At 35.7% G+C, this 13,320-nt stretch overlaps 1 protein-coding gene across 5 annotated transcripts; it reads right to left on the bottom strand.

Annotated features, from left to right (window-relative positions):
- Positions 1-485: 485 nt before the first annotated feature.
- On the bottom strand, positions 486-8,654 carry LOC148839762 (amine sulfotransferase-like). 5 transcript variants are annotated; one of them, XM_088928610.1, is made up of 9 exons: positions 8,575-8,654; positions 5,832-5,930; positions 5,574-5,735; positions 4,706-4,914; positions 4,311-4,437; positions 3,766-3,860; positions 2,340-2,520; positions 1,566-1,672; positions 486-1,206 (listed from the first exon to the last, which is right to left on the bottom strand). In XM_088928610.1, the coding sequence occupies exons 3-9, from the start codon at positions 5,728-5,730 to the stop codon at positions 1,129-1,131; spliced, it is 954 nt and encodes a 317-aa protein (XP_088784736.1). In that variant the 5' UTR covers positions 5,731-5,735; positions 5,832-5,930; positions 8,575-8,654; the 3' UTR covers positions 486-1,128. The 5 variants fall into 5 exon arrangements, with proteins under 5 accessions (XP_088784736.1, XP_088784764.1, XP_088784731.1 ...); XM_088928638.1 differs by lacking the exon at positions 1,566-1,672; XM_088928605.1 differs by lacking the exon at positions 5,832-5,930 and having other exon boundaries at positions 8,575-8,626.
- Between the last annotated feature and the right edge of the window lie 4,666 nt (positions 8,655-13,320).

Genomic DNA, 13,320 nt, shown 5'->3' with positions numbered 1-13,320 from the left:
CATTTTCTGTGTACAGTGACTGGTTGATTTGTGCACCATTCTCACTGCAATTACACTCTTAAACAATGCAAAGTCATCACCTTGTCTCCTGTTTCTTTTCTCCTGTAACACTACTGTATTCTCTTCCCTTTTGATGATGTTTGTTTGTCATTGTCATTTGACCATATTTTTGGAAATTCTAACAATTTTAGATATCTTTTTTCTATGTATTTATATATAATAATTACAGTTATTTTATGTTTTCTAACTCAAAATGTTGTTAAAAACAACCATGTTAACCAAAATGTTAAAAAGTATTTTATTCTGCAAGGGAATTATATTTGCTTTCTATGCAAAAATATTACTGTACAACAGCAAAACCATTAAGATAGATTTTGCCTTTGAATGTTACATGTTATATATTTTATTTTCTACCCAAAATTAAAATGACAATAGAAATTTGTGTATAGTTAGGGAAAGAAAAGACAGAGGTGTTTAATGAATAATGTGATTAGCTTTTATTTAAAACAAATCTGTTTATTACAATTGAGTAAATGAATGGAGTTACATCCAGTAGGTTAATTGCAAACATTACATCTCAATAATAATGAAAGGAAAGTGTCATGTTCATATAGGCGATCCAATCTCAGTAACACTGTTGCAATATGGTGAATCTGTTCTATTTTTTTGGTAGAAAGTCGATGAGGAGAAAAGGAGAAAACCAAAATATTTTTTTTGCAATTTCAGTGAATTTCAGCAAAAGCTTCTGAGACCAAACTACTGCTTTACAATTCAATGATGGAATATAAAATATTTTAATTGTGGTGAGAATTCTGTAGTACTGTAACATTCACAAAAGCCTAGCCAGTTACTTTGTTTTGCTAAACGGAATTTGTATAAAAATGTTTGAAACAAAAGCAAATTAGCATAGTATTTATATATTTATAGTGAAGTTAAATTTTTTTTTACAAAGTCATTAAAATAATAAACATAATCTGAGGAGTGAATAGGAGTGCATATCAAAAGAAACAGCCCAGGTACAGGTGACTACAGTTTGTATTGTAACATTTCTTTTTCTTCTGTACTTCTTATTTTAGCCTGTGATGATTTAGTCACAGATATCCCACACAAACTTCAGGGGAAAATCTTTCATTTTCTCCTGGAATATTTTGTCAAATTTTTCATTCTGAGCAACTGTAAAGTAGTTCTTCCAGTCTCCAATGGTGCCTGATTAAAAACAACAAAATGGAAAACAATAAACAAACTGTACAAGAATCGCCCAAGCACTACTAATCAGAAAAGCACAATCTTATGAGATTTTGAGACCATCCTGCATCTTAACCCAGTTTATTATTAGATGACAAACAAATGTAATGTTTATTGTAAGGTAATGTAGGCATGACAGCTTACAAGTTATGCACTACTGGCTTGGAGGATGGTAGCCATGGGGACCAAGTGGACTGAAGTTCTTAACTGAAGTTCGGGAGGACTGACGACGGCCAAGCCATCCTCCCCAGCTCTTCGAAATCATAATCATTCCTAACATTATTTCTCAAAGTTATATACAGTATATAGTGCACAAATACCTCTTCTTCTTGCATTTCACCTGCTGCATCCCTCCATCCTACCTGCACGTTTGCAGCTGCTTCTTGGTTTAACTTCTCACTTCTCATTGGGGTCCTGCTCTCCTCGTCTGAAGGCCAGAAGGTTGACCCTCAGCTACAGCAAGTGGGTAATGCCAGACTTCACTATTCTAACTACTCAATAAACTACAGAAACTACAGGTTTTACATTTAATCTTTTCCAGTATCATGCTGTTAAAGAAAGCAGACTTCAAAATTCTTTAACTAAAACATCATGAGCAGTAAGAACATTGACTGGAATATGTTTTATATCCCATCATTAAAAATTAGAAGTCAGAAATGGAATCACGTATCGATTTTGGTTAAAATTACTTTGGAGTTAAAAAAATCAGTGATACACACACCAAAATCAGTTTCACTGGGAGTAACACATTAATTAGATTCCTTGTGAATATTTGAGTATTTAAGTGCAATACGTTTTGGCTTAACCTGCTTGGTGTGGGCATAGGACGAGGAGGCTCGACTACCATTCAGTGAGAGGAGTTAACCAAGGGGTAGCTACAAAGTTTGAGATGTGGATGAGACGAGAATGTGTGGGCAACGGACATACTGTATACTGTATATAGCAAAAATCAGTAATGATTGTGATATAAAAAAGCTGGATGTAATTGACTTGTTTGTCTTTATCCCTCCCGAATGTCAGTTAATAACTTTCATTTGTTAACATGTTATTTTTCATTTCTCAAAGCTATATTTTTTTTAATTAATTTTGAGTACCTTTTCTCATAAAAGCTCCCTTTCTCTGGTTCAGCAGGTCATCAGAGACTAACTGGTAGTTGGCTTTTGGATTGGCTTTCATGTTTTTAAAGGTAGAGTGCTCCACAACATTGTTAATCTGTTCGTCATTAAGCTGTTTTCCCAGAAATTCGCATATTTTCAAGACTGAGGTCTTTATGTCCTTAGAAGAGAAATAAAAACAGAAACATCTCAGAAAGTCATCTGGTCATCTAAATCTGCCACGTACAGTTGTTCGTCAATATTAGTATTTATAGTGGGTTTGTTCTTTTGAGTAGTCAAAATATTTAAATCTGATAAGCCAACTAAGGAAGCAGCTATACCTTGGAATCAGGGGAACAAAGAAAATAAGAAAAATAACCACATATGTATGTGTAACACACAGAGATTGTTTAAAGCAGTTCATAAAGGTGGCAGATATATACACCTATAATATAAATAATATATAATAAATATATAATATATCCTTTCTTGTGAACAAGAAATATTAGTGATTCATTTTCTAAGCGCGACTACTGTTTTGGGGTACAAGACATATCAGTAAACCAAAACTATCCATCTTTGTATACTCAGTTATTTATGGTTAAATCATTTTAGCCTGTGTTAATATTATCACATCCAGTTACGCTATGTCTGGTTAGGTTATTTACATTTTATTGCTTGTTGGTTTGCCTTCTGTGCAACATAAATGTCAGCCCTTTGGCCTGGTCATCATTAAAAAATTGTTCTCAACTGACTTCCATCCATCCATTTTTTAACTAATATATCCAATTCAGGGCAGCGGGGGAGCTGAAGCCTATCCTGGCAAGCAATAGGCGCAAGGCAGAAAACACACTGGATGGGACACTAGATCATTGCTGGGCATACACAGACACACACACATTCACACCAGAGCCAGCTTCCCAGAAGCCAATTACCCTACCAGTATGTCTTTGCACTGTGGGAGGAAACGTGAACTCAGGGGGAACATACGAGCTCCACACAGATAGCACTCCAGGTCCAGAACTGAACCCAGGACTCCAGCAATGTAAGGCAACAATGCTTACCACTGTGCTGCCCTCCTCAACTGACCTCAACGATCTCATTAATAAAGGATTGAAGTCCTTCATTAATCAACAAAAAAGTATTTCTATTTGTGTCAGTGTATCTGAATCGTCCTAGATGATGATGTACCACCAGTATGGGAACATCTTTTCTTTTTTGTTAAAAAAAGACATGTATAAATTAAACATGATAAATAAATGAAAGTATGCATCTGCATAACTATTTTTGAAATTTCAAATGCATGGCAATGTAGGCTTTTTTTAACCAAACCACACACCATTACATAAGTTTGAATGACTTATACTTTAAAGTAAGCTTGAATTACGTATTATATAGAAAGACGTTACTCAGTTTGAATGATTACCTTAATCATCTCTTCATATGTCAAGTACAGAAAGTTCATTTCATCTTTGTGGCTATACCAGTCTTTGATTTGATCAAACCAGGAGCTGCCAAAAACTGTTCAATAAATGAGGTAGCATTATTAAAGACAATGCTGATTCCTTTAACAAACATCAATTTGCATTTGGGCAGCTAATTATGTACCTTTGCCACTTTCTTTCAGAAGGATTACAGATGGAATATACATAGAAGGTTTACAGATTAAATTAATGTAATCATAACATGATTATGTTAATTTTATTGAATGGCCTATTAAATGCATTGTGTCTTTAAAGAAACTTATTTAAAAAATACAAAACAAAAAATTATATTATATAGTTTTATTTCTTACACTGCATTTACAAAGAAAAACATTAAACAGGTATATCGACTGATGTTTAAAATAATAGAAACCTGCAGTTAAAGGACTGTAGTAAAATATACATTTAACACTGGAGAGACTGTCAAAGCAAAGTTCCATGGCGGAAACACTGAAATCAATGTAATATTTGCTGTTAATACACTTACCTCTTCCTTCCAGGAATTTATCAAAAAAATCCTCAAAGTTTTTTGGTGTCTCCAACATTACTGCATAGGAATGAAAGTGGTAGTATGACACCAGTATATCTTTTGGGTTTCTAGCTACATAAATTACCTGTAGAAAAAAAGGGCAAAACTTGAAGTGGGAAAAGATTGACCAAATATCGTACGGACCTTTCACCCCTCATATTTAAACACAGAGGGTATCACACTATGAATATGAAGAACATATTGAGAATATGATTGAGAATAGCTTTGAAATCCCTTACCTAAACATTTTGAATTTCATATCTGTTCCCTTTCAAGCACATCTCTCAAGAGACTATATAAAGAACAATCATGCACAACCACAACCCCTCCGAAAGACCGGGTAAAGTACAAACCTTCCCCTTTTTTTGCCTTAGAGCCTCTGGGAGTATATTATATGGCAAATGAGAAACCCGGATGCGAGGTGAAGGAGCAGCCACAAAATCGTGCACTTTGCCTTTCAGCTCAATCCATGGAATTCTGTCGGAAGTTGTCTGGTTTTGTGTTGCACTGAGATCCCCACCTGCTTCAATCAAAGTCAAGATCTGTTGCATCCATATGGTCCCTATTATTTAGAACAGGAGTAAATCAACATAGTCTTTATAATTTGTGAGATAGTTATTGCTCTGTATTTAATAGTTATGGCATGTATCAGCATTCTTTATGTGAAATATTGTGAAGAGACAGCAATTGTAGCAAAACATCAAAAACAGGAATCCTGGTGGAATTAAATTGCATCTCAGCTCAGCTGGGAGAGAGGAAAATATGTCGTTTTTACAGTATATCAGACACCTCAAACTGTACTGTGGTTATGAAAAATGATTATTTTGAGAAATGAATATGGTATCTGTGTTTTGTAAACTACTAGATAACCACTATAGTACAATATTTTGTAAATTGATGCCTTAGTTTTCTAAGAAAATATGATTGTGTAAAAGATGTCTGACAACTGGATTTGCCACATTCCAGTGAGACTACAGAACACTAAATTAAAACTGAATTCTGTAGTAGATAACCCTGAAGGGACACAAGAAGGGAGACAAAAAGATTCAACAAGGAACATGTATTGGGCAATCTGAAAGTGGAACAGAACTCTCTTCTTTATTTCTTCAGGTTTACTTGATTCATTCACACACTTCTTGCGTTCATGGACCACAGAGCAGATTTTCTTTGGTGCAAAGCCTTGCATTCATCTTTGAGTAGTAATCTGAAATTTGTTTTTACCTGACTTTGGATATGTAACTACAAAGATATCAGAATCCCTGATTTCACATTTCTGCAGCTGATCCAGATCTTCGGCTGAATGTATATTTGATATTAGAAGAAAGTTTTTGTATGGAACAAGAGTATAGTCCAGCATCTGGTTTTCACTCTCAGCCATGGTGCCTAAACAGAAACCGTTAGCATGATCAGTAGTTATTCATCTTTGGTTATTGTATATGCAATTTGAAATCATGGCAATCCAGAACAAAAGTCTATTACCTTGTGCACTAAGTCTGCAATGGTAGAACTACAGTAATACTTTCTTTCCTGAGTTCCAGGGCCACACTCAGCAATTTTAATGAGTTTCTTTATCCAGACCTACAGTAAATTGGATCAAATGAACAATCACTTTAATTATACAAGTGGAATAAAACACAGTTTGACTAAAATCAGACAACCCTTTGGCACTACTGTATAGCCCCTGATGACCCCTACCTAATTTGATCTCCTTTTAAATTTCCATTACTACAGAAATCTAATCATCTGTAACACCTATATACTGTAGACCTTCAGTGTTCTTTTCCAAGAATTGTCAAGTTTTGTTTTTTCTGAGAATTGTCTTTTATAAGGCACAAATTTTTATTTGAGAAAAAAATGTTTGACAATGATTTTTATTCTTATTTCTGCAATTGTCAAACTCATCTCACCATTACAACCTTCATTGCAGCACAGAAGGGGGTGAGGACAGGGAGTGTTCCAACAAAATAAAACCTGTCCATCCATCAGCTTTTTATCAGTTGATGATTGCATAGTGCCAACTAGCATTGATATGAGGAGTGAATGCCTTGCTCCAACAGTCCTTCTCTTGGGCACCTGACAGATCACAGGGACTGCTGGTGCACAGAAAGCTGAGGAGAGCCTGGCAATCTCGAATTCACCCAAACCCACCAGTGCTAGACCAGCTGTAAGGCCCTGCTTAAACTGGGATTTCCCCAGTGCCCTCAGAATCAAACTCGGAATATCTGTACTACATGGCTCACTCAGTTCTCTGAATGAATAGAACCCTTTTTTTGGTATAAACGAACATGTATTGCATGCTTTTCCATAAAATGTTATGTTTTGCTTCCTAATTGTAGCAGAAGCTATTTAAGTAATATTTAACTCATATTATATTTGCTGTATAAGAACATATAGAAAGGTTATAACAAAAGGAGTCCATTCAACCCATCTAGTCTGTGGCCTGTTTGGTTGTTAGTAGCTAAATAATCCAAGGATCTCATCCATCTGTTTTTTAAAAGAAGCCAGAGTAACAGCTTCAATAATGTGGATGGTAACTTGTTCTATCCCCCCACTACTCTTTGTGTAAAGAAATGCCTACTATTCTCCGCTTGTTCATCTTGTAAACATAGGAGTACATACTGTACACATGAACTATATGCAGTGCTCCCTTCCAAAATCAATTTCATGCTGTCCTCTAATCTATAACTGAAATTAATTTCTTCATATTTTCTGATTAAGTCCAAGGAAAGTGCTTTGGCACAGAAAAAAAGCATCAATAGCTATTGCAACATAACCCAGATTCAGTGCCCTGGTCAAAGTCTCTTTCTTGTTTTTACTGAACTTCAGTTAATGAATGGATTTATTCCAGTTACTCAATTTTAATTTATTTTGCCTGGTTTACAATTGGTTTTCATTTGTTTCAAGACCATTTCTAGATCGGTTGCCTATGAAACCTTCTAGTGAGATCTCCAGTTTCTGTAAAGATGTACAGTAAATTATTTAGTTCAAACAGTGTATGGGAATAACTTAGAGCTCAGTTTGTAACTAAAATATCTATCAAAATTCTAAAAAATAGGATTTGGGAAAATATTTAACCTGAAAGCCTGTTTGAAACACTGTTTTCCTAAAACTCACTTATTCCTAAATTAAAAAAAATGTCTACATTTATGAAGAAGTTTGATTTATTCAGAGTTGGAACTTTACTATGTATGATACAGGAAGATCAACTAAAAATGTTAAGTACTAAGAAATGATCATTTTTGAAACTTAAAATATGAACTTCAGGGATTTATTTACAACATGATCATTGTGCTATACATTATGTTATGCCTTATGTGTAATCTGGAATACACATCTCTAGTGACTTTCCAATTGAGAGTAATATTTATGAAGACATATAACATGCATGACCTAAACATATTTATTTAAGGTAGGTGTGGAGATGGTTTTACAGCTACTGTATACTAACAAAGGAGATGAATAGAACTGGAACTTTTATTCACATAATTTCTATCATTTTAATTGTAGGTTATATTGTGGGTTTTAGATGTGGAAAGAGACTGAAGACACTTGTTTCACTTTGAGCCAAATCTGCCTCGTTTCTAAAGACAGATGAAATAAATACAATTATTTAGAAAGTTCTCTTTGGGGATATTATAAATGCCTCACATTGATTTTATCCTCTTTTCTGTGTCACTGTGAAGTATTGCACAATATTGTTTAAAGGATTATGTAGTACACCACTTGAATTACAAGTTTTTTCTTCCTGAAAAAACATAGCAAAACAAAAATCTTTGCCTGTTGCTTCATGCTACTAACGGATTTTGTAAATACATGTTTATGAACTCTCAATTTCTGTATCCAATGAATTCTAACATTATAACATTACAACGTCTCTTGAACAATAACGGTTAAACTGCTTTGAAGCTGAAGTCCTGTGGTTATTTTTTTACCTTTTCCCACACTTGGAGAATAGGTTCTCCATGTGAACCAATGTATTATAAGTTACGGCAACTTAATATTTTCTGTCCTGCAGATATGAATTTTGTTAACCTATCTTTTAGGTTAGTCAAGAACGTGTATCGTATTATTATGTAAACTTGTATGGCTGCTCTGTACGCACACAGGATTTTGTAATACAATTTTCTTGGCATGAAAAGGTAAACCCATAGAAGGAAACAATGCAATTTAAATAAGTCTGCACTTACTTATGCACAGCATTAGCGAGAAACTTTTTGCTTACCTGTCATTCGTTATACAGCTGCCATTCTCATTGAGGTGTAAAAGAATTGGTGAGCTTGCTCCTCTTTTAAGGGTGGCCTTGCCGCGATCAGATTACAATCACCTCGAGAAAAGACTACTGTCAGAGCCTGGGGCCATTCAAATAAATACATCTTAGAATAGAGATGGGGAAACATGTTCAGCCTGAAAAGATGAGCGAGCTTGCAATGCAACTTCTGAAATGTTAAATACTGTATAAGAGAATGAAAGCAACCATTTTCATGTTTGGTCTGCAAATGTAAAAATATCATGAGGGTATAATTTCTCAAGCGATCCTTCAGGACTAAATAGAAATGAGCATAGCAGTACCTGAGCAAAAAATGAGCTGGCTATTATGTATTTAAATGAAAGCAAAAAAACAAAAGTGTGTACCAGTATTTAATTCTCTGGCACTCTGGCCTTCTCATCTCAAAAAGTACAAGCAGACTAACTGGGTCACACACTTAACACTAAGACAAGGTACTCATTGTTTCAAGTTTCTAAAAAGTATAATATGATCGATTTCTATTTCATTCAAAGGAGCAAACAAACAGCACTCTACGCATTTTGGCACAAAGTCTTCCTCAGATTTCTGACTGGTCAATGCAGTGCACACAAAAACATTATTTTCTACAGCACATAACTATTAGGGATTGATTGTACAGTACATACATTTTACTACTAATACCAATGGCTGTGATACTTGGAAACATAGTTCTGTTCTATAGAATAGATTTGACATTTTGTCACATTTAATTGATTTTTCTCTTTCTAGTATAATTTACATCAGAGCTCTTTAGGTTTCTGCTGTTGCAGAGAACTTTTTTGCTTTCAATACAACAATTCTGGTTTTCTTGCTTGAATGGTAATATGTGAAGATTAATGACAGAATATATATACAGTATATAAGACTGATCTTGCATTGGTCTGCTGGTGTAACTTTGCTTCTTTGCAAGATTACATTACAAAGGCATCTCTTTAGACAACTGTCATGTTTTTTTCCTAATATTAAAATTACGTATTTGGCACTGTCAACCCTGGCATTCATCATTTATTCATGTCTGGGGCTTTAAACTGAAACAACTAATGTAGGTAAATGAAAAGATTCAGTATTCTTTTCACTGCAATACCACTGAGTTGAGACAGTACTATATGTTACAATTAGAATGAGTAAACTGACAAAAACAGTGTAATAAACAGTAATAATTATTTGTAAAAGTTCTATGTACATTTTAGCATTCCTATCATTGTGCTGAAGAAAGATTAACAAAAGAGATAAATTGTTCTGGGTAGCAATACTACTGTCAGAAATATGTGACACCCTGTCAGAAATATGTCTCAAAGGAATTACGAAATACATGCTGCAGTAAAGGTACTGACAGAAGACGCCAAATCTAAAGTGACAAAGATCTGAAAATTAAATGGAGAAAATAACACCGATTAAGATTTGTACTGCAATTCAGACACATGAATCATCTTTTTTTTTCAATAAACAACCCTCTGTCAATGGAATTAGCCATATTGCTAGTTATAAAGAAAAAAGCAATCAAACACAGCTTTTTATAAACTGTCTTAAGCCAAAATAAGCTTTTCCTTGACTTAATTGCAGTCTTTACTTTTTCATATATTTTTTTTCTCTTTTACCTGATACAAATGCTAAAATGATCTCTCCATAAAGACATCTTTGTTTGGCACTAAACAGTTCACCACCATCAGGTGGAAAACATCAATAAAAGAGTTAAATATTTTATGTGATGCTTGGCACATCAAATCAAGAGTTTTTTTAAACTGTTTTGTTTTGAAAATATCTGTATGGATCTGTGTTGTGTAGCAACACTCCAGGCCTAAACTTGCAATCTGCAATATTCCACTAGATCAGGAACCACTGCAGATGACTCCAGCATATCTGATACAGCACTTGTTCAAAAACACACACACAAAATATTTATAACAGTATGATTACTCTTCAAATGATGCTGATTGTATGTAGAAAGTAAATACTGTAAGCTATCCCAAGAATTGGCAACATAACAAGCAATCTTGTGCACTAAATCTCACTCTACAATTTTCCTATTGGCAATTTGGAAAGACCCCTAAAGGCATATCTGTCACACACAATATTTAGTTTGCAGTTCTGTCAAAGTAATCTATTTATGTATAAAATGTACAGAATGATCCAATCTGCTTAGGATGCTGTTACATAAAATAAATTATCCTGTTAAATTGTTGTTAATGGTTGGGTACTTTCCTACCAATGCATCCTTACATTTGCAAATAAATTCTCTTTATAGATGTTTCAGAAATTACCCACTTGAGGGGATAAAATAACATTCAGTTTAAACTTGAAAAACGTGTATGGAGATTCAGTAGTTTCATCTGATGATCCAAATTACTGCAGTGCTTAATGAGGAGTGGTTATTTTACAGAAGTGTAAAAAAAGATCCTGGAGTGAGGTTAGTTACCAATTGTCAAAATGCCACTGCATTTCAGGTACTGTAAGTTTCTTATTTGCTATTTCTTGACTCTTGGATCATGCTAGTCATGTCAAGGGCAGTCCAAATACTGCTCTGCTGTTGGGTCTGTTGGATACATCTTCCATAGTCATTCCCATAGGTCAGAAGCCCCCAAGAGTTGCTCCCAACTTCCAACCACTATCCCAGCACAATCTGCCCATGATAGACACTGTCTGCTGGCAGCAATCCACACACAGAATTCCACCTCCCCACCTCCAGCAATGTCTGGTCTGGCTTGGAGGAACACTGTGTGCACATGCTGATGTGCTGCTGGAGCCACGGGAAATATCTTGTCAGATCTGGCATAGTACCTGTAAACCAACAGCGATCCATATCCCTGTGTGTTCTGTGCTCCCAGGAATACTTTTGTGAACTGCAGACGACATGTTAAAAAACCCAGACTTTTGCATGCGGGCAGCAGGAATGTATATTAGATATAGCAAGTGGGTGGACCTCAGTTTGAAAATCTGATCAATAACACAATTACTGTACCTGTTAGGACAAGTAGCAAGAATTAATTATTCAAGATTGAAAATAGGAGACATTTCTTTAATGGAATTTATTTAATGAAAGTTTGGGAGGGATGACAACAACCACGCTCAATCATTCCCAGCTGTCAGGGATTAGCAATCACTCCCTTTGTCCTTCCCCCACCGAACGCTATAAATACCAAATGCGATTTCTCTCTCCCTCGCGTGCGACTTTTGCATCCCACCTCCGCCCCAACTCCACCTCTGCAGCGACGCCTTGGTTACACTGCGGGAGGGTCCTGGCCTCCTCGTCCTATGGCCAGGAGGTTAGCCCTCAGCCTAGCGGGTTAAGCCAAACATTCTGTCACGATTGTAGTCCCTCCCCCTTAATGGCGCTCCGGCTCTTCCTTGTTTGCCTCATTCCCCGCACCTGTTCCTTGTTCCAGCCTCCTTCTAGCTTCCCTTAAAAGCCAGGCGCTGATGTTAATCCGGGCTCTGCATCTGATTCCCATATCGTGCGAGCCTGGGACCTGGTTGCGCCTGGCTCAGTTATGTTTTTAAGTTTCTATGCCTGTTCCTGTTCCCCTCGCTGGTTCCGACCCACTTCCTGTTTTTAATCCTTCGTTTTGGATGGATCACCTGGCCATGGACTTTCGCCCGTTTTTTGGATTCGCCTATGGACTTATTCTGTGGATTGTTTGCCTCGGCCACACCTTCCCCGTACACCAGTGCACCAAGGACACGCCCCCCTGTTTTCATTCCCGTCTCCTGCATGACTTTTTCCCCCGTGTTTTCTCACTTCAACCCGGATTGTGTCGTCCGCATAGGGTCCGGAAAGAACTGATCATTACACATTCGCTCCACAATAGTTCGTTACGTTTTGATTTTGGGCGTCGTCATTCCTTGTGAATAACAGTTGTCATGGTTTGGAACAAACTACACTATTAGGCTGTTGAAGCTGGTTCATGTTTTACTGTTCATTGTGGAAAAGTTCTCAGGACTGACTTTGTGAGTACCTTTGAGAATTTCAAATACTTGTATCAGGTCCCACCATAGTATCCCCTGTCCAAGAATATAGTTGTTCAGTGTACGGCATTCCTTGAAGTCCTAAAATCCATCTGTTTATTTTTTTCTCCAGTCAAAGGAAGACAAATTTGGACTAACAGTAAATGCAAAAAATGGAAAAGAAGATAAGGGTGCTTAATAAAGTATTAAAAATGATTAACCAAAACCCAATTACTGAAATTGAACTGAGATTGCTACCATAATTATTCTGGGAAAAGTAATAATTAGAAAGTTTAGTCAAATGTGTTTAATAATACTTATTATGCTAATCTTGCTATTCTTTTTTTGGACCAAAAAAAAGTGTATTCTGCACTTTTACTGCCAGAAAAAGACAATTCTGATCCAGATAATAACTGTTTTTCATTAAGAAATGAGGGACATTTTCTTTTTTATGAAAACATATGATACATAATTTCCAAACTATTACTTTTATTTCTGATTAGTAAAATCACTAATATATTGTTTAATTTGACTTTAAGCTTATTAGAATGCACCTATAATTGTTTAGCCATTCACTATTTACCAAATACTATTAGTATTTTAAAGGCAGGGTTAATTGTTGTACAGAGAAGTCTGTATTCAATAATTCCCAACAATGGACTTTCGCCCAGTCTGCTTAACATTTGGCTCTCATTCAGGAACAATAGTAGGTGGGCCTATGCTGTGTGTGTATTGAAAGGG

The sequence above is a fragment of the Atractosteus spatula genome, chromosome 2, assembly GCF_055471065.1.
Source record: "Atractosteus spatula isolate fAtrSpa1 chromosome 2, fAtrSpa1.hap1, whole genome shotgun sequence".
Classification (NCBI taxonomy): domain Eukaryota; kingdom Metazoa; phylum Chordata; class Actinopteri; order Semionotiformes; family Lepisosteidae; genus Atractosteus; species Atractosteus spatula.
The sequence above is the reverse complement of the archived record's forward strand: the minus strand, read 5'-3'. Positions and strand labels throughout refer to the sequence as shown.